The sequence below is a fragment of the Micrasema longulum genome, unplaced genomic scaffold, assembly GCF_059751315.1.
Source record: "Micrasema longulum isolate JH-2025_06_02 unplaced genomic scaffold, ASM5975131v1 h1tg003014l, whole genome shotgun sequence".
Classification (NCBI taxonomy): domain Eukaryota; kingdom Metazoa; phylum Arthropoda; class Insecta; order Trichoptera; family Brachycentridae; genus Micrasema; species Micrasema longulum.
In genome coordinates this window covers 1-23,157 of record NW_028280123.1, presented here as the reverse complement: position 1 = coordinate 23,157, position 23,157 = coordinate 1, and the positions used below count along the sequence as shown (strand labels likewise).

Genomic DNA, 23,157 nt, shown 5'->3' with positions numbered 1-23,157 from the left:
TTCACTGCACATGAATTTTATCACTCCATGCGCTTTGTAGTGGCAAGACGTTTGGTAATATAAGCATTTTTATTACGTAAGTTTACAAACTAAATATATTTTCAATTTCTTTAAGAAAAATAAAACTTCTAACTATAAATGTGTAGTGTAATAACAAAGACGGGCATCTGTCGGTCTGTCATGTAGATGAATTTAAGCTAGCATAATCATTTTTTACTGAGGTAGGTAGTCTGGGGCAAATTTTCTATCTATCTGATTAGTGAAACATTATCATTATTACCTCCTTTGTGAAGCGCCGTTACCACGTCGGGCGCATCCCTCAGAGAGTGAAAGAGATAAAAGATAATCCTATGACTGCGCAAGAATGAAAAAAAAAATCCTGCTTTGTGTAACCATCCCAGTAATAATCCGTATCATTATTTTCACCTTTGCATCGATAAATTTCGCAAAACATTTTACTTTCCACATAAGTAGAATTTCATCGAAATGGTCCGGCTGGTGGACAGCCGTCGTAACGGTGACAAGAGAGTTGTTTCCTAAGAAAACGGTGTTGATAACACCGTTAAAAAATAAAACCACTCTCTAGCAACCTCTACGACGGCTGTCCACCGCATCACCGTTCACTACGGCCGTAAAGATACGGGCACCGCTGTCCTAGGAAACCCTAGCTTAAGCCATTTACCAACATTCGTTACTTGTCCGAAAATCTTTTATAAAATATATGTGAGGAACGTCCATAAGTAAGATCATATAAAAAATAATCTTTATGCTATTTTCCGTTGTACGTCAACTGCTTTCGATTATTAAATTGATAACAATGAATCTCAAAGATCAATTATTCAAAGCAAAAACTCATTTGTGACTATTTCCATAAAAAAAACAGTATTTACAGTAGGTACCTGGAACATATTTATATGACATTATTTTTTGTGTGAATGCCTAGTTCTAAAATTATCCGCGAGGTTTCGTTTCCAATTTTCAACGTAAACATCCAAAATGGATTCCTAGTTTGTTTCGGCCTGGACTGAAATATTGTTAATTAGTTATTTTTTTAACCTTCAATACAATGTAAATTTATTTCATAAATCTTTGTATAACAAAAACGTCACAATGTCTTCAGAAAGGTTAGATTTTTTTGGAAAAATGTTTTTGGTTTTGTTGAATTATCGAATAAATTTCTGACAAAATCGATAAATGCATTTCGACACTGTAATGTCACACCCAGAATAAAACTACCGGTAAACGGAATTTCATTTCGATTTGTCACGATTCACTATGCATTATACACATTTTAGGGTCGATTGGGTGGAAATAATTGAACCGAAGACGAAGGAGCATATGTATGCCAATCTGACGACAGGAGAATGTGTCTGGGATCCACCCGAGGTAACATGAGCATCAATTATATATTCCGAACTAACTTCAATAATAATTCATACGAATAGTATTTATATGTAATTTATTGATTTTAGGGTGTAAATGTGAAACGTACAGACTCTTCACAGTGGTGGGAGTTGTTTGACAATAATACTCATAGATTTTACTATTATAATGCTACAACACAGGTATGAACTAATACATATATATAATATTATTTAAATTATTATCTTAATTGATATCATTGGGTAACATATGAGTTTTACAGACAACAGTATGGCACAGGCCAGTGGATTGCGACATCATACCACTTGCTAAATTACAAACACTTAAACAGAACACCGATCCTCAGCAAAGACGTGAAATCTCGACGCAAACAAATTCAAACCTGGCGGGACCTCAGGTATGTTCTGTTATTTGTTGTATTATTTTATTAATGTGACTAAATACAGAGTGTGGGATATACAAAGCTTTTTTGCGCATTTGTTGATCTGCAAAAAGAGTTAACCAAGAAAAAATATAAAATGTTTTATCCTCGAGAGTAATAATTCACTCCTGCTTAAAGAGAAGCCCTTTAAATCTATTGCATAGAACAAAAGCATTCCAAATTTTTGTTTGGTTTTTAGTTTAACAAAAGACGTGTAACGGATGGTCTCGGCTTCCATTTGCAATTTTCAATCCGAGTACCTATGGCCCATTGTATTGCTGTAAGCTGTAGCTAACCTCATGTTTGTTAATCATTTAATGGTTTTTGTTCGTGTAGGTGACTTAGCCAGTGGCATATTATTACTCTAAGGTTTAATCATATTATTGAGTGATCGGAAACCTGATACAGACTAATGCGTCAATGTATAACAACAGCACAGCATTTGTAAGGGTAAATTTACAGTTCACATTGTGGTTTGAAATTCCTAAAGGAGTCAAATAGGGATGTGTAATGTCCCCGTGGCTGTTCCTATACATCCATAACTGTATGAAAGAAATGAAAGGTTTATGGATGGGAGCAGAAATGAGTGTTTTAACTGTCAGTTGTCTTTTGTATGCTGATGATGCTGTGCTCTTTGCTAGCAATGAAGAGGTTACAGAGGTCTACGATATATGCAAGGTGAGTGATTTGTTGATGAATGGGGATATAATAGGTGAATACAATAGGTGCACAAATATTGAGATCCATCTAGTCTGAGATAGGCATTATCGACAAAATTGAGAAAGGAGTTCTGAAAGACAGTGAAAGAATGGCCAAAAGAAAAACCATGTGAATGTTGATGGATGCATAAAACGAAGAAGACTGACAAAAACTTAGCATATCAAATCCAACAAATACTTAAAGATGGACATATCAAAAATAGGAGAAGACGTATAAATGTAGAAGTGAGGTTTGTATGAAAAGACAGAGTGGTGTGGCATTCTGTCCTCATTGCCTATCCCTACGGGGAAACTGCGTGATGGTTTGCAATTTTATTCCAAATACGTAAATATTGACATAAAATGCATTTTGCAGGTGACTCCCTTAAAAGATGTTATGAGTGGCGGGGTATCTAACGGAGTGAGCAGTGGAAGTGGGAGTGGTAGCAAAGTGTCCCCACTGGGTAGCAAACATGCCACCCATACCCAGACTAGCCCCTTGCACTCCCGCCGCACGCATCACCACAGGTAACTCACACACTTTCCCCCCGTCACTCACAGATGGCGGGGTGTCTAACGGAGTGGGCAGCAGAAGTACATGCTACTCCTGTTAATATTTATGACAAATTGTTGTTAAACCAACACTATTAATGGTGGTGAATCTGTGAAAATATATTAGTACCTATTTGAATCCTCCCACTGCAGCACTGTTTATTTTAAAAGAACAATTTAAAATCCTAACATTCGATGTGTGCTTAGAGTAATAATGCACGCTACCGCTTATAGAGCTGCCTGTACTCACAAAAATTGAAGTAGGATTTTCAAACAAGAAGTTAGCTACAGTTTGCAGCAAAACAATGGGCTGTACCCAGGCAGAGAATCGCTAAATCAATATCAACTTGGATTGTAATTGCTTTTGAGTATATCTATTTAATTCCTTAAAAGATAGATATTATCTTAGAGTAATAACCTAGTAGAGTCACTCATATGGATAAAAACCATTCTATGATTATTGACCATGAAGTTAGCTACAGATTACATCAATACAACAGGCCGTAGGTACTTGGGTTGAAAATTACATCCGCTAGCCAAGGACAGCGATGAAACCATCCGTTACCTGACCGTTGGTTAACTCTCCTGGTGATGTGTAGCTAGTACACATTGCATCTAATAACTTTAATATCTTCATAAATATAATAAATGATGGGTTGAGATTTTCGGTATTCCTTCGTTATACATTTACATACCGGTAAAAACGTTTTTTTTATAAAACAATTAATACTTATTGGGAACATAAAAAGCGGTTTATCAAAAATCGGAGATATCACCAATACAACAGAAAGTTTACCAATGTGTCGCATGTTGCGTTCGTAGTAAAAGAGTAATCCTAATATATAATTTTCTCGCTCACTCTTTACATCTCACTCTCGATAATACGTGTATATTTGGGAGCGAGAGAGATAATTTTTATCCGTCACACGCGCGGACAATAGAGGGAAATAGCATATTTACAACTGGTAGTGCGCGCATTATTACTTTGAAGATGTATATAATGTTACTGTTTGATGTATACCTGAAAGTTTGCTGTTAGTCTTTGAAATATATCAGGCATTCCATCTGTCCTGCTAATGCGAAAATCTTTTCTAAAGGAACATTACAATGAGAGCGCCCACTCCTTTCCCGAAAGTTTTCATAAATACTAGTATCTTTCTTCAGTTTTACATATTCACTATCAATAAAAAACAAAACTAATTTAGCAAAAATTTGATATTTCTTTACATTTAAACTGCGAAAATAATGATCGAAAATAGTGATCAATCAAATGCACGACAAGATGGCATGATACATTCACCTTGTTCTAGTTTCCCCGTATGAAGGAATATGGTGTTAGTTCCAAATTGGTCGCCATACTTCCTGGACCCCGCTTCGAAAGGAAGAAGAACGTAGTGATAAATACAAAATAAACAATGACATAAATCCCCTATACATCTAGGAAACATTATACATAAAATTCACAGAGTTCGCCCAATACAACACGCGCTCAAACAACTAAAGAAAAGCATTCTAGAGCACATTAGTACATTAAATTATCAAGACAATACTTGTGAAACCCTAACGCAGATTCTAACATGACCTTATCGAACTCACATGAAGTTCCCTTTTGTCACAACACCATTGATCCCTCATAAAATGAGGAAGTTAGGTGGACTTTTATTTTTTAATAGACTATCAAACTAAGCCAAAAATAGTTTTAATATTTTTATGTATTGTATTATCAGCGCTATGACTTTTATAAGTTTTGTAATTTTTGAAATTACTCCGCCTGTGATTTCACAAGTTTTCTTCATTTAGTTCTGCTGATTGGTGAGTCTGGTTCCTGTAAACCAGGCATCTATCACAACACTATCATTGCATTATTTGTTAGAACTTGTGACATAGTTCAAATTAGTTAATTTTATGAATTTTTAATTAAATGCTCCAATTTTTGCCGTGTGTAAGAAAACATTTTTATATCCAATTTACCGCAGCGCTGAACTTCTTCATTGTCCTAATACCAACAGTAGGTACAATTCTGTGCAAAATCCCAATCGTTCTAAAACCATTTGTCCCTGACAACCTCTCAAATCTAAGAGCAGACGATGCGGGTCCTAGGGCACAGTCAGCCCGCTGTCCTTTTGAGTTGTCCACTATTTAGTTTTGTAAGTTTCCACCTCCTTTCATTGGGACAACAACATCGCAGACGGACAGGAGTTCAGTTCAGGAGCCGATGCAAGTACCCGATCAATTATTTATTGTTTAAAATGGATTTAACACCCGTGGTTGGCTACATAAAGCAGCATTAATTTTACTTATGCATATGAAGGGCATAACAATTTTATTCTAAAATATTTTATTGATTGTTTAAAAATTGTGTAAATAAGACATGTTGCTAAGATATTAATTTTAACATTAGGCCTATTGGTAATGTTTGATTTTGCCATGGAAACTGTTAATTTAAATATGCCGACTTGTGAGATGAATAAAAATGTAACCCATTGTAGATGCAGCGCAGATGGACGCAGGTCTCGTGGCAGTGGCGGTGTGATCGGTGGGCCTCCGGGGGTGTCTCGCCACACGGACTCGGGCCGCTCTTCAGACAGCAGCATCAGCAGTGCTGCGCAACCCTACCGAAGGCTCCAAGTAACAGCTTACTTCGTTTTAATCAAAACTGAACAAATTAAACCAAAGTAAAACGAGATCACTATATTAAATGGGGCCCTTAAGGTTTAATAATGCATATTATGGAGTAAACCATCAAAATAATTAATATTGTGGTTCTAATTGAGATGGGTTCTCGTTGTGTCGCGGTCTTCTGATTAGGAGATCTACCGCAACTTGTTTTCCATTTTTAGCATGGTTATTTACAACTAATTGAAAATGGTCTTAAAATGGAAATTCTTATGTAAATCACACAAATATTCTCCTATCGTGTTTTAACATAAGTTGTGTATGTTAACAAGAGGACATAACATAAGAATAATTACAACAAATTTGTTAATAATTAGTAGCATTTCTCCGTACATTGCTCATATATCGCGAGCAGCTTTGGCAGCTTCATTCCCTCGATTGAATGCGAACAGAATGTGTCTAAATTGCTCACTTTCATCTACTTGACATTCCATTTTGAAGGCTTGTAATAAAATAAAATAATATGCTTAATGTAAAATCAAACGCAATATCTTGTTGAGCAGAAAATTTTCTTTCGAATGAAATATAACATTTACCATTTTGCTTTTAATTTTTAAATTTGGAAAAAAACAGACATAACTTATGTTAACATAAAAGAACTAGATTGATACACAAATGACATTTATTTGTGCATTTTATCATGGTAATTTTTGTTCAATGGTAAAAAAAATTGCATAATGATCTTATTTGCTCTTAAATTTCCTGAAACTAGATGGGCAATAAAAACAATTATTATGTTAAATGTTATTTTTGAATTTTCAGGAAGCTGGTTTACCTATTCCAATTCCACAGCACAAACCTGATTCTAGGTGATTATCCCGTTTTGTATTATTTATTTATAAACACGCCCAGTGGGCACTTTTGAGGAATTGATACTTGTTAATTTCATCAACTGTGTGTATCGCATATGGAGATTTTTTTGTATAACACTATAATTCCGAGCTTCGTATTTTACGCCTACTGCTCATTTGATTATATTCAGAGTGAAACATCCGTTATTGATCGATCTTGTTTTCTGACTTCAGGATGGGGAGTGAGGCCGGTAGCCTGAACAGGGCGAGTGCGCCTCCTCTAGCAGGAAGCTGCAGTAGTCCTCAGCTTAGGAAGAAAACTACCCAGACACCCCCCAACCCACCGCAACCCCCCCCTCCAGATTCTGGTGAGAACTGTTATTTAAATTTTGTTAACAGAATAAGAATGGTGGATATTGAAGATGTTTTTCTGGCTTTCACACACGGCTTAGTAAATCAGTAAAACATCAGTGCCGATCATTCTTATTCTGGTATTGATGTTTTGCCATGTGTTGTTAGTAATAATCCAACAGTATCTAATATTATCCAGTAACATAGAATATTTATTAAAAAAATCATTTTATAAGACATCGCGTCTTCATGTAAACTAAAATTTTTAATGTGTCGCAATTTGTTGACCAGTGTAGTGTCCTGTACGCTATGAGGTGTGAAAAAGGTAACAAGTGGAAATATAAAAGCAATACTGTATTTAAAAAAGTCATTTTCTATGACATCTAAGACATCTCGTGTTTTTACCAGGATGAAAGAATTAAAATCAATTATTATTTGTGAGTAAAAATAATAAAATAAATGGAATAAAAAGACCTTGGTTAATAATATATGAAAAATTAGCTATGAATAATCTTTTTAGAAGTGATTATTATATTTTGATTGTTCCGGGACAATTTCATCCTGACTTTTCGCTACCCAACCAAGCGGTTATTGAAAAAATATGGATTTTAAATTAAATGTTTAAAAGTGCAGATTTATAATCGCCGGGTAACCATTTGGTGGGTAGATGGGTGAATTGATTTAAGGTTAAATGAGAAAGATGGATTACAATTGAAGTTATTTTTTGAGAAGATACACGCGAGTTACATTCTTACAATTTTGTACCGAAAGAATTTACAATAGCAAACACTGGCGAGGAGCTGGTGGACGGGCGACACCAAATGTCAAGATGAAATGTGCATATTCTTTCGCTGCACGACGTTTAATTACTTGTCCGAGCTGATGTTGCGTCAGGTTACGGGTTGCGGGCCAGAACGGTGTTCGGCCCTGCCAACTTTACGGCTTGATGGTGATGACCTCCACAATGTGAACGAAAATTTGAAATGTGTTGCAATTTGTTAACCAGTGTAGTGTCCTGTACGCTATGAGGTGCGATTTTAATTTTATTTAGATGGTTATCAGCGCCTTCCAAATTTTTTTAATGCATAAGTACTTCTTTGATTATGTGTTTTTTATTTATTTGTGAAATACGCTTAATATAAAAGTTTCCATTACAAAGAAATCTTGTTCATGTGTGGAATATTTTAGGTTTATTTAAATTATAAACTAGTAAAAAATGGTAAAAGTGATCCAGAATCGGTAAAAAAAGCAACCTTAGCTCAATTATTCATAAATATTTATTTAATACCCTTGAAACTAATCACCATTAGAGGCAATACACATATGCCAACATTTTTTCCTACTTCTCGTTGGCCGATTTCGGAATGGCTGTTTTGGCAAATTTTCTTTTATCACCTCAATCGAGTCAAAAAGCTTTTTGCAAAGTGGTAATTTGAGTTTCGGGAACAGGAAAATGTCACATGGACTCAAATCAGGTGAATACGGTGCATAGGGAATTATTTTTACATTCTTTTCAGATAAACAATCGCAAACAAGGAGATATAGCACATTACTGTGATGCAAAATTAAGAGTTATCTTATCATAAATCTGGCCTTTGTCGATGAATATTCTTCCTCAAACGCTTCAATATGCTTAAATAGTATTCCTTATTGACTGTCTGGCCTGCTGGAAGAAACTCCGATTGCACAACACTATGATGATCGAAGAAAACAGTCAACATCCTCGATTTTTAAGGGACTTTGGCAGGATTTTTTAAGTTTTCGCTGAGCCAGCTGAGCCAAAACCCAAAATGCCCTCAAACTTTTTGACTGACCTGAAATATAAAATAATTATGAATAATCAAGTTTAATTATGATCTAAATTTGTCGCAACAGAGAGGGAAAAATATTGGGAAAAGTATATGAAAGTCTAGGCATTTACAATGACAGTTCATTTTAAATTTTATTTTTTTATTTATTTAAGTTAACTTATATTACAATTAGTGTATAAACTAACATTTACATTTACTTTTATTACATGTTTATCTATTTACATCATCTTACAGTAAACATGAAATTTCTTTTTCATTCTCTTCTCAAAAATGATTTTCCTCTCTGTTGCAACAAATTGAAATCTTAATAACTCCTTAGGGCGAAAATCCAACCTGTCTACAAACATTTGGACATACTCAAAATATTGTTTTTCAAGTTCTATTATCTTTTTTTGTAATTTTTTACTAGTTACATATTGTTATATATTTTAATACTTGTACATATTTATTTTACTTAAAGATAACATTTACTTTCAGGTTTAAATAGGAGCGGTAGTTTTATGTCATCTCGTAAAGATGCTTCAGATGATTCTATGCACGAGAAGTATTTTAAATCCGTCGAAAGTACACCTTTGTCACGCCGAAAGGTTTGTTGAAATAATATTATTTTAATATCCTAATAACCATAATAATACGCAGTAAATTTTTCTATTTGGTCATTATTGTAGTATGCGTGCATGTGTAATACACACGTGCACGCACGTACACATACACCTTTTCTTGGTGCCTAAATCGGATCGATGATCTGTTGAAACATGTACAATAAAACGGAGAATTATTACATACAAATATGGTAGCGCAAATTCTATACGATTTCAATCAATTTCAATGATTTTATGATTAGAAAAATGAATATATTTTGTCATAGTGGTTTGTTGTCAATTTTTTATATGCCATTTTTATGTGTGTGCAGAATGTTTTTAAAAATGAATTAAAATCGGTATTTTAGTAATTTTTGCAGGCACATGACAACATTTTTTAAATAGTCAATATCTGAACAGTTTTAGTAAAGTTTTCTTTCCATATAAAACTGCTTAGGACCTCGAGTGGGCAGGCATCTTATATAAGTATAAAAATAATTGATGGATGATATTTGCTTTCTAGGTGAAGCAAACCAGCGGTGCACCAGTTACATCATCTTGTGAGTCTTCCCCCCACAGTCCAGGCAGCCCCCTACAACCTCATACTCCACATCCGCAGGTATTTTTACATTGCCAAATTTAGAAATGGCAGAAACAACTAGCCTTTTTTTTAACAACAATTTGTATCACACATTGTGATAAATTAATGTAAAATTAGTGCCACTGAATTTATTATATTTCAAAATAACATATAGATAACAAAGTATATTGTTTAGCAATAATTTAATGACAGAAACAGCTTGACATAGAAATGTCAAATATTGTAGTTCTCCTTGGAATCTTATGTAATGTTAATGTTCTATCTGCTTGCATATTTTTATGAACATATGAGTGGGCACCTAAAAGAAACCGACAAAAAAAAAAGTAATTTCCAAAAAAAAAACATTCATCTCCTCCAAAATTCTCTCCATTGGTGCTAATGCACTTGTCCAATCTTCTTTACCATTGTTGGAAACAATTTTTAAATTCATCTTTCGTGATGCTTGACAGCCCCTCTGTCGTTTTTTTCTTCACCTTAGCAATCGGCTGAACGCTATCCTTTCATCTATCTTTTCATTCAATAAAAAGAAGTCGCAGGGGGCTAGATAGGGTGAATAGGGGGGATGGGGTACAGTGGTCATACCTTTTCTCATAAAAAATTTGCAGCTACCCTTCTTATCCCTAAATCTTTGATTAAAATTCGCTGCACTGAAATTGAAATCACTAACAGGGCCACGATTACAATCGGAAGTTAAGGACATTATACCTTCATCATGATGTCAGATAAATTTTCCTGAGTGATTATGAAGATACTCTACTGAAGCTCTATCTTTAAGTTTTGAGGTAGGTACATTAGTATGTACTGACAGGTCTAGTACGCGTCATAGCCGCCATATTGGATCATTTCGGTGTATTTATTGGACACACCTCGTATACCGTCTCGGTATGTTTCGATGAAGATAGCCTTTGCAATCGCCCCCCAGATAGCTCCATAACTTCTTCGATGGTCTGTCATCGGTCTTTGTGTCTAGGTTTAGTGACATTTTCATAGGTTCAGGTCGTCAAAGGTCGTCCAGAGCGGGGTTGGTCATCAAAAAGTACTTAATTTTAATTTTTTGATATCTATTGTATTCTTCCTAGTAGCCTTTATTTAAATTTAAATGAAATGTATACCCCACCCCACACACAGGCCATGCCATGCCTTTGTGGGTTTTTTTTTTGTGTTTATGTAACGGTTCTTTTTTGTATTTGTAACTTATGCATACCTATTGTAAAATGTAAAGAAAAAATTATAACTAAAAAAAATAATTTAACTGACATTTCCCATCTTTGAAAACGGGAAAACCACAAACACTTCATCGCATCATTTTTGTAGGCCGTTGTTAACATTTCGAGAGTTTCTGTCCAGTTTTCCCCAGCAGAAAGCAAAACTTCATGGCCGCGCGCTCGATCATCCTTTGCAAAAATGATAACCACACAAAACAACTGTCATGAAAAAATTCACACCCGCCAAATGGAACCTTCTCCAGCTAGGACACTTGGCAGTCTGACTGGAAAAGGTTGGCTCTACACAACACTTCGGGCAAACCCGGTACTACAAAATCTCCGCCTACCACAATATTAGTTCGGTTTCTTTTGGGTACCCCTACGTTTACGACTCCCATGTATTATATTAATTTATAGCTGAATACAATAGTAAATAAGATATTATGTGTATAAGATGGCTATTGTTCGGTGTGTTAAGGTGTCTGGGCGGCCTTCGCTGGTGTCGTCCATCTCCCTGGCCACGGAGCACGCCTCCCCCCACCCCCACCCCCACCCCACCCAACAACAGAGTCTGGACCGGGCCGCCTATCGCCAGCGCCACCATTACCACTTGGACCGCACTGCGCGGGATAGGTTCTCTGACAGGTAACTCTCATGTTCTTATAGCAATATCTTATTGTAGCATTTTAGCGATATTATAACAAATACAATCGAGCAATATTTCAATAAACAGCAATTTCCTCTACCAAATTTCCAGTGTCGTTAAAAAAATATATTTTAAATATGAAAAATGTACATAGAAAGAAATATACACATATCTTATAACTACTTATGAGAAAAATTTGATATGATAAGTTTCAATTTTATGAGTTATTCTTGTTGATGTTTTGCAGGCATATTGACAAGGAACGCATAGAGGAGAAATTATTAGAGCGTAATTTAGAGCGTGGATACCCGAGCGACAAGCAGGCCATGTACAGTGACAAGGGTTTCAGGCAAGCGAGCCTCGAACAGCCACGCACCGCACCTGCTTGGACACCTAAAGACATTACTAGGTTACCTATTCTTTCATTTACCTGCTTCTCAAAGTTATTAAAAACATATATATGTACATTAAAACCCCCAAATTACATTTTTCAAGGGACTGACAAAAAATGTAAATGGAGTGTAGTAAAAAGTAAAAAAAATTCAGTAAATTATTTTTTATTAAAAAAAGTTTCGGGTGTTTTTTTAATATGCAATAAAGTAAATCGAAATTATTGCAGTGTAAGTGCTATTTCAGATTGTAAAAGTTAATGATTCTACCATCAATATTTTGCTGCAGGAAGCAACAAGCTGAGCCCGAAAGACATTCGAGCTCAAAACATAATACCACAGGGAAGCAGACTTGTTCCACTCCTGATAGTCATTCTTCCAAGTCTTCTTACCACCACCCAGATGCTCATACACCAGCAGGTACTGCACCATTTAAAATATGTATACTAAATCATAAATCAATTTAATAGCAAAGGTATTATTTAATTTATTTTACTTGTATTTTTAGGTGTGGGATTTGGCATGAAATCTCTTTCTCTGGAACCACACTTGACCAAACCCAATATAGATAAACATAACATGGAATTAGAGCGAGAAAGAGATCGTCATAAGGACAAAGACAGAAATCGTGATAAAGGAAGAGAAATACCTATTAATGATAATACTGAATCTGAACCAAGGCAGAGGGGTCCTAGAAAACAAAGTAAGTCAAAATAATTTTGAGTATATAAATATGCTTTTTTTTTTGTAGCAAACCTATTTCTAAAATGTTTAAATCAACAAGATATAGTGGCAAGGTATTGTCTTAATAACAGAAGAAAAAAAAAATAAAAAAGGCAAAGACCTCTCCTCCGAGACACTCAATCATTCTATCTACATATTGCCGGGTTGTGACATCAATTTTTTTTTAAAAGTAGTTTATGTTACATAAAATCATGTAAAAATGCCTGATTGTGTTAATTATCTATTTATGTACATATTTTCAAACAACACGGTCTTCCATGATGTACAATTTATAATTATAAAATTTGTTTTTCTTGTGTTTACAGTGAAAAAAATATCAACTGTGTTTAATACAAAGGCTTCAAACCACAATTATGGAGAAAGTGGTTTCTTTATTGTAAACGTGTTTTTAACCAATTACGTGGTTCTTATACTAAAGTATTCTAAAGCACAGTCAAGGAGACATGACCACGAGTCCACTGCGTGATATCACGTGATTGGCCCATTTCACACCATGGAAAAAATCCACTCGGCGTGATAAAATAACATAGGGTGGATTGATGTTTATTGCATTATAATTATTTATTTAATGCCAGGCAAATGCAAAAACCAGTACACCATAAGGCTGACCGATCTCCACTCGATTTTCTTTTGCGGGATTTTCACCTGAACTTTCCAATGGCTACTTAGCCACTGAATAAAAATGAAATAAATACAAATAAATATAATAAATGTCGATCCATCTTTATTTCCTAAACATCGATACGTATGTCTCTTGGTGAACCTGCAAATTTTGTAAGGGGTGTTTTACTTTTATGTAATAACAAATATTGACGATTTTTAAGAACAAAAATCGACTATACCTAAACTTAATGTACAAAAGTAAACAAAATCAAAATCACGCTAAACTAACTAGAACAACAACGCATGTGATTTTCTTCAACTTAACATGAGAACGGTTAATTTTTGTTTTTACAACGAAAAGTATATCATTTGATAACTGGAATATAAAGCCTTAAAACCATTTTAAGATCGATTACAAAAGAAAGTCAATGTCGCATTTTTCGCACATCCGTCGTTCTATGATCACGAGGAAGTATAAGTTTGTTTGCACGTTTCTAATTGAACACATTTTTACACTCTGAAGTACATAATTTTTTTTTTTTTAGAAGTGTCTACTGCAATGGACACACTGGAGAGTGGCAGTGGCTGTGAAAACGGTAACACCTCTCCATTGTACTCCAACTGGGATTTACATATGCAGCACCTTCTACCTTTGCGACATTACATTTTGGAGCAAGCCAAATTATCAGGTAAAGTTCATATTTCTAGTAGGAAGGTTCTGCGCTAGATTTCCTTGCTAGAAACCCCGATAAAGAAAGAAAAATACCTAATGACAATATTGAAATGGGACTAAGACAGAGGAGTGGCTTAACTTTTTTAACATAACTGGATAATGGTTATAAGTTTGCGGACATTTTTCTCTCACAGGATTCACTCATATGGACTCATATCGTAACTTTCTTCATTTTTGGAATACATATTTTGCTTTCGATTGGATCGTAGTTGATGGTTTGAAATAAATTTTATTTACTCTTATTTATTTATAAATTTGTATAAACCACTTGTTTACGTCGGCCGGTTTCGAGGTTACTTCCTCATTATCGGGACTTGAAATAACTTGGAATTACTTGTGTTGCTATTTGTAATATTAAATATTGTAAGAAAGAAACGGAAGAATGAAATTAGGAAAGAGAAAAATATGAATCATAACAGGAATATTTTTAAAAGAGGACTCTAAGTTAAATTTAATGGATTATTTATTATGGAGAGTTTTCGGTTAATGGCTTTACTTATTTACAATCTTTCTAGATTGTCTAAACGAAGATCATTTTTATAAATATATAACATTTCTACACCAGTTTCTTGATTAAAATTGTGGATTTAGGATATAAGATGATTTGTGAATTCTGAGAAGTTATTATTATCTTATCTATTCTTTGATTATAATTTTAAATTTATGTGAAATTTTTTGCAATATAGAAATTTGGGCTATTTAAATAATTTAATTTTTAAATTCTGGAATCATTTAATTTATCATCCTTATCTTTACAATTTGATAAGATTTTACCTAAGTAATTAAAAAAAATAATTTCATAGTTTATTCAGAACTAAATACAAATTTTATATAAATTAAATACAAATATTTACATCAACGTTTCCCATTACGTAAAAGAAAAAACAATTCTTGTGTACATAATGGGGAGTGACGTCTTACAATAATTATTTTATTTTGAATTAGTAAATATTTTCAGCATAACATAAATTTCCAAAAAATATATAAGGTGTTTTCAATCAGTGCTAAACAAAAAAGAATTATGAATATAACTTTTCACTTCCTATAAAAAAATAAGTGCAGTATTCCTGACTGCACTTATTTTTTTTCCTTTGTTCATTTAATTAAAGAAAAATATTTCTCTGTAAGTATAATGATGTTGTGCTGTAGTTGTTTTTAATTTTGGAATTAAGGTGTTACTAGTTGTTCTAGGTCGCGTACCTACGTTTTGTGACATAGAAACACTACTATTTATGTTGTCTTTATGGATTTGAAGTAAACAATTATTTTTAAATAACGATTTTATATCTAAAACCGTACATTTTTTAAACAATCGGACCGTGGCAAAAGTAGACGGTTTTTTTTAATATAATTTTTATAATTAATTTTTGTATTTTTTCGGCCGGTAAAATATTTGTTCTAAAAGCACCACCCCTATTGCTAGTATAAAATGCTGACCTAATGTTGCTAGGCTAAATATGAGTGATATTATTAGTAAATGAGTTAATGTAAAAGATTCTATACCAATTATCATTATTGTTTGAAGAATTTTGAGAACAATATAAATATTTATTTCTATACTTGAGTTGAAGTTTTTTTTATTTAAAATATGATCAATTAATTCTGATTCATAGCCGTTACTGAAAGCAATGTTTTTTATAGTGTAAAATGTCAAAATTATTTTTATTTAGTGATATTGAAATAAGACTTCAAAAGTTAAAGTGGTTTATGTGTGTGTCACCACAAAGTGGAAAATGTTTTTGATACTAACCTTGGACACCGAATGTTCGTATAACACCCCATTCGTTGATTCGACAAACGATTTTTGTGATAGATATTCCTAATTAAAAACATATTTATTTATACACAGCATTTCTGCCATTTATATTACACATTATTGAAAGAGTGTTTACGAAATAATAATACAATATGAGATATTATTAATTATTACATACATGTAAATAAACAAAAATGAAGGTTTTTATTATGTTTACTATTCAGATATGTGAAACAAACGTTGCTGGACATAACTGTATTGAGAGACCGTGGCGAGCACTGAGTTGACAAGCTACAACATGATCATCATTGTGCACAGCAAAAAGATACAGCATATTTGCTATTTAGGGTTAAAAAAATAGATTGTATATGTATGTATATATACATAAAGATCTTATTTTACTAATAAACTGCAGGGACACTTTTGTTGCAGACTGTTTTTTATAGGGACACAATATCTTCTCCTACATCATTATCATTTATCATATTTGACAAATTAAAGATGTTTTTAGAGAACCCTGCATTAAAACATATATGACCTCTGTATTTATTTATGAATGAAATGATTTATTTTAGTGCTTTTATAAACACTAAAAGAGTCTTTGAAAAATCCCTCACAATGAATGAATTAATGAATGTGTTGAATGCTATATGCGATATTCCTCCCTAGTGAAAATACCCTATTATTTATTAGTATTATTAAAAATGTTGAATTTGTATTTTTGATATGCTGGTTTTACCATTTTTCAGGTTGTTATCGAGTGGGTGACCCACTGGAGGGCGGTTCCGGAGACTCGGACTCCCTCCACTCCTCAAGATCCAGCTCCGGGGCACGCTCCCTGTCGGGACACGAGCCAGACAACGAGGACTCGGACCGCTCCGGCTCCAACGATACCTACCTGCAGCACCAGCCCCCGCCGGCGCCGCTTCCTCCCCCCAGCCACAGACATGATGGTTAATACATTACTAGAGAAAGATAGTATAAACTCGAATATTGTTGAAATATTACCCATATAAATAACAGTTATTAAACAAAAAAATAAAACAGTTGCAAGCTAAAAGTTTACAATGACAGTAACAGATGCCTCCTTAAAACTTGTCACTTAAGTCTATGTAGAATACAGGACTTGATATATCTCTCTTATCATATCTTAACTCGTTTTTTATACCCGCATTTCAAAATATATATTTTTTTTACTTAATGTAGCAGCGTCTCCGCAGGAATTTTTTAGCGCAGTCTTAGTTAATTAAGTCTTAAATGTTTTGATTTAAAAGTACTCCTCACTGATGACTTGTTCTAAAGAGGACTGTATTGTATTGATTTATTTTATTAATAACTAGCGGACCCTACAGACATTGTCCTGCTCTAACATTGGCTTGCCTGCCATTTGGAGTTTGTTGGATTACCGTATTTTTGTTGTCTTTTAATTTTTCTTATCATAGTTGTTTTTAAATAAGATATTAAAATATTGTTATTGTTCTTCGGGTTTTTATTATACGAAATTGTCACTTTATAATTATTATTGAATTCAGTTTACCGATGTTATTTTATTCCGTTTAAATATGCCATTTTGTCACGTGGTTTAATTTGTTTGCTTTTTTGACATTTGCAAAGTCACATTCCACAGTGTAATGTGTAAAAAATGAATAAAATATAATATTCCATTTTTGAGATTTGGAATCGAAAAAACAGGTTAAATTTTCCTTAAGAAAAAAGGGGGTGAAACAACGCATTGATAGTAAAACCGAATTCGTTAATAAATTAAACTATGGTAAAACTCCACTTTTATTAACGATCAAACAACCTAGCCCAAGAGTCCTTGTCGTGCTCAAATCAAAATCATGCAAAAATCACTGCTATAGTGCCATAATCCAGGGAGAAAATACGGGAATACGTGTTAATGAAGAAAAGTCAGACTGCGTTTTACCCTAAGCCCTCTAAAATTATGACACTCAACTCATGCCTAACATGAATTTAGTCTTTATTTAACAGCCAGCCGGGTTTTGACGCGATCTTGACATTTAATTTGAAACCAAAAGAAATTTCAAGAAAAATGTCCGATTGTGTCGTGAAAGCGTGCAAAAACTGTCTGGATAAAAGAAAATAGACTTTTCATTGTGTGATTAAATTTCAAAACTAAAAATTGTTAATATTCATATAATATTGAATTTAAGTAGGTAACTAGGTACCTGTTAATGGTTGAATTCCAAAACATAAACTAAATAGTTTTTTAAATATGGCATTCTTTTTGCAAACGTCAAACTCCGGTCTTCTCACAAACAAAGGGGTGTACTTGCATTGGAATATGATTTTTAAAAATGTATTGAATTTAATATTATTTTACTATTACCAAAAATCCAGTAAAAATAAATAAATACCTAGAAATTATAATCAATTTAGGCAAAAAATCTGATTGAGATCCACAAAAAACAAATGCTGTTTGTAAACATTCAAAAACAAACTTTTTTTATACACAAAAAAAACAACATTTTTCCATTTTTTTGTAAATGCATTCTCCTCGAATGCAACCCTGGTAGATCGATGAATAAAACATTTATGCTCCTTACTTCTTTTTTACATATTAGATTGAAGATTTTTATATCTACGAACACGCACAGCGCAAAGATCTATATTTCTCTGAAAACCGCACGTAAATCGGTTAAGCCGTTTAGGAGGAGTTCGGTGACATCACACGTACAGAGGAAATATAAATATAAAGATTATTAGTAATTTTGGTTTGAAATAAATTGATTTATTTTTATACTGTTACAGAATATATGAATCACGGTGTGTCATACTACAATACCTTTGTTGGATTTGAAAAGGAGAGAGAACCTCCAATTGGTGTTCATAGGGTATGTAGTTTTTTTTGTGTTTATGTTACATATTATGTTGTCTGTGTGTAAACATTATACAAAATGTTTGAATATGTATTTGTAATGTTTTACTTTATGATATTTCAGTCAGCTAGTGGCACAGGCATGGGAATGGGTATGGGGATGTCGGTACCACTGCCATCTGTCCCCATGGCCGTGTGTGAGGAGTTGTATAGTCCCGTAAAGTCGCATCCTGCCCTCCATCACACCCTTAAAGAAACTGATATCGAGAAATTCGCTCAGGACAATCTAAATCTACATTCCAAAGGAATATTTAGGAAAAAGGTAAGAACAGCACAGAAAATTGTATTAAGAGCACAGAGTATACACAATGCATTTATCTGCGTATAGGGAAAAAAGTTGAACAGAAACAAGTAAAAAAAAATAAGACTGAAACTTTAATTTACTTAAATCATTTATCGTTTATTTTTTATAATCAATGAGCTGAATCCGGCAATGCTTTGCTATTGCTAGATTTGAGTACATACTCTTATATATATATTAAATGAACACAATCGAAAGTTGGATATCAACTATTGTATTTAGTTAAAATTAGATATGTACATATACATGATTATTTTTTTGTTTCGGATGACATAAATTGTGAGGATATGTGGTGACAGGGAATTTCGATAAATAGGTATTTGAATGTTGTTTTCCTGTCACTGTCTTGTAGATGCCTCCCTGATGCTATGCGAAAAAGACAACTGCATTTCGTACCTTTTGTTTGTTCATTGATCATATCGACGTTTCCGAGTATCAGAATGAAATTTTCTGTATCGGTATGTTTTGTGGTTTTCAAAAATAGTTACCATATTTGTATACCGCGCACCCGAAGACCGCAGATAAAACTAGTAATTTTTATGGGTTTTTGGATGATTCTAGTTCCCTTAGTAAACTTTATCAGTAAAGCAAAACTATTGAGACACGCCAATGGTAAATATTTAATGCCATAATCCAGGGTGAAAATACGAGAATATGTTTGTATGAAGAAACGTCAGAGCGCATTTCCTCTCGAGATAAAGCATTATAAGGTATACTTACAAAGTTTGCTTCATAATGCTTTTACGTAACCAAAGAAACAGGTTCGGTTTTCTTAAATAAAACCATTGACCTATTAGTACACATGGACACACCCTGAGCCCTCTAAAATTATGACACTTAACTCATGCCCAAACGCTTAAGTCATGGCCAACGCGTATTTAGTTGTTCTTTAACCGCCAGCCGGGTTTGACCTGAGCTTTATATTTCATTTGAAACCCAAATGTCGGATTATGCGTGTTAGCGTGTAAAAACTGTTCGGATAAAAGGAAAAAAGATGGTGTAACTTTTCGTTGATAAGTAGGAACCTAGGTACTTGTATGAATTCCAAAACATAAAATACTTACTTTTCAAAAATAGAATTGTTTCTGCAAATGTCAAGCTCAGCTCTTCTACCAACAGGGGTGTACTTTATGTAAAAATGCGATTTTCATAAATGTATTGAATGTCGGTTAAAATTATTTTAGTATTACCAAAAATTCAGTAAAAAGTAATAAATGGGTAGAATTTGTAAGGAATTGATTGGGATCCATAAACAACGAATGTTTGAAACATTCAAAAACAAACTTTTTTTTATATACAAAAAATTACATCCTTCAATTTTTTGTATATGCATTCTCGGCTAATGCAGCCTTATTCAGCGATGAAAAAAAACATTTACTACATTTCGCTGAAAACCGCATGTAAATCGGCCCAGTAGGTATTCAGTCTATCAAGGACACACTTATGAACATTGCCTTTTATATATAAAATAGGAAGATTGTAGTGAACTTTTACCAAAAATTTTTACTTTCTAGCTTAAATGTTTTTATTATTTATGTTCAAAGCATTAATTTTTTGGTCAAACTTTTTAATGAATGTTAATAAATATTAGTATTTAACCACTTATCGACTTTTTATGTCTACCGGTTTCGAGACATACCCGTCTCTTCGCCAGGACTCTCACTGCATCAACATGCAAATACTAAAATACACTTTCACCTTTACCATCACCGTAGTATACATAGTATTTATGAAAAAATACATAAATTATATGCTGAGTTAGTTGAAGGGGATACAGACACCATAATGTCTGAACATGCAATAAAACTAGGTTGATAATATTCAGCGATATATTGCAGAATGTGTGGTGGTAGGGATTACGAAGTGGAGGAGCTAAGGGGTTGAATGTTACACGATTATTTAAATTTTATTAAACAAATTGCAATACATAACGGCCACCCGCCAACATGAACTGAAACCCTTTTAAATAGAAAACTAAAACAAAAATCGATCAATAAATTCTTAAATACTCCTGTAAATACTAACAAAGATCTATATGTAAATAATTCCTCTACTAAAATTTCAAAATGCTTGCCAAAACATACTAAAAATAACTTTGGAAAATTACTGATAAATTATAAAGATAAACATAATATATAGATTTTATTACTTTTACTCTTTCTTGACAGTAGAGTTTTGTATTGCTTATTCTTAATAATAAAGAAATGTGTAATTTGAATTCCAGGCATCCGTGCGAGACATGCTCTCGTGGACATGTTCTGGAATCAGTCAACCCATGTTGGGGGACAGGAGAGATAAGGCGCACAAGAAGGCAGCGGCTGAGGTGTTCCGACTGGTCCAGATATATATGGGAGATAGAAAGGCTAGACCCGGCATGACGCTTAACTCAGTTGCAATAGATCTACTGCACTCTGCTTACACTAATCCTGCGTAAGTCTGGATTCTGTATTCTTTTGACAATGTATATGTACTTTACAATAGAGTGGTAGACAATATTTTTTTATCAGTTGGAAAAATAATGTTTAAGTGAAATGTCAAATTTACATTATCTGAATATTTTCTTCTTTTAATACTTTTTATGTGTAGTTTTTGAATACTCATTTAATGTTATTGGTTCACACATTTCAAACCCAACCTTGAGTTTTTTGATATAGAAAACATTAAAACAGAATTATTTGTATCGAATATTGTCATTTAAAAATGAACTATTTTTATTAGCAGTCAAAACAATTTATAGAATTTTTCTTTTTAATGCGCAAATATGAAATAAAACTAGGCTCATGATTTTTTTTAAACACTCCCATCTCGGGTTTCTTGGTCTCTTGAAAAATTTAAATTAGGAATGTATTATTATGATATTATGCATTGTTTGCTAAAATTATATTTTTGGTTGTTTAGTTTATTGTCATATTCATAGTTCCCGGGCCGGTACCTGAATCGTAAGACTGATCATCTTACCTTCATGTAACAAAAATGATCAAGATACGCTGCAATCGGTGTACCAATGCAGTGCCCTATGCACCGTTTGATTTGGAAAGGGAATGATGATGAATTAATTGTTGTTTTTAAACCTTATAATAAGGAGATAATTTCAGTATGAAGCTGAAAGTAACTATTGATGTTCGTAGTTTACACTGAAAATTACTACTTCATATGCTCTGAAATAATGTACTCTTTCTTACGGTGTGTACAATTTTTATAGTAAATAATGTTGATTATCTTTTACAGTTTGCGAGATGAATTGTATGTTCAGCTGTGTCGCCAGACTACAGAGAACCCCCAGCGTGACAGCTTACTGCGAGGGTGGGAGTTACTGGCCGTTAGCTTGGCCTTCGTGCCCCCCTCCCCAGCCTTCCAACCCCCACTCCTCAACTACATGAACAGGCACCGCGATCCTGCCTTTGCTGACACATTTCCCGAGGTATTCATTAGTGTTTATACAGGCAAGAGAGCACAATGGTTTTTATTTTCACACAAAATTTTTAACCTGCAGTTGTTCCATTTGTTTTAATGATGGCCTAGATTCTTCAAAGATATGTGTTTCTTGCCCAATTCATCAACCAAAAATTGATTGGAACTGACTCGTGAGAGATGTTTAGTTCACGTACAAGCTCTCAAGCTGTAATGACGATTTTCAATGTTTTCTTTAGTATTCGACATTGAAAGACGTCCAGGGCGAGGCGAGTCTTCAACGCTTCGTACCACCTGAATGCCCCTATTCTCGACAGAAGAGTCACCGTAGGCTTTCTGCAACATTTTCAACATGTCTGAACTCTAAATTTCTTTCGCAACACAAATTTTAGATAAATTCTTTGTTAAAAAAAAAATCCATAGTAAAAGTTGCAATACGCACTAGAGTAAATATACCCGATACTTTTGACTGCTGATAACAAACTAAATGAAAGATCGCGCTCAAACTTTGGGTTAATATAGAGTACAGTTGTGCCAACTTAGTGGGAACAAATATTTATCAGAAAAATCATTTACCAGGCCTTTTAAATGACTCAGTCCCGGTA

At 33.7% G+C, this 23,157-nt stretch overlaps 1 protein-coding gene across 1 annotated transcript; it reads left to right on the top strand.

Moving 5' to 3' along the window:
- Positions 1-970: 970 nt before the first annotated feature.
- On the top strand, positions 971-22,562 carry LOC148271225 (rho GTPase-activating protein 39-like; the record flags this gene model as incomplete). Its single annotated transcript, XM_088241652.1, has 20 exons — positions 971-1,124; positions 1,296-1,386; positions 1,473-1,565; positions 1,646-1,780; positions 2,879-3,030; positions 5,544-5,682; positions 6,493-6,539; positions 6,756-6,889; positions 9,161-9,270; positions 9,788-9,883; positions 11,549-11,715; positions 11,964-12,125; positions 12,395-12,525; positions 12,614-12,808; positions 13,998-14,141; positions 16,691-16,894; positions 18,714-18,796; positions 18,905-19,102; positions 21,366-21,571; positions 22,370-22,562. Coding segments are annotated over exons 1-20 (2,694 nt in total), but the record flags the coding sequence as incomplete, so codon positions are not given.
- Positions 22,563-23,157: the final 595 nt, after the last annotated feature.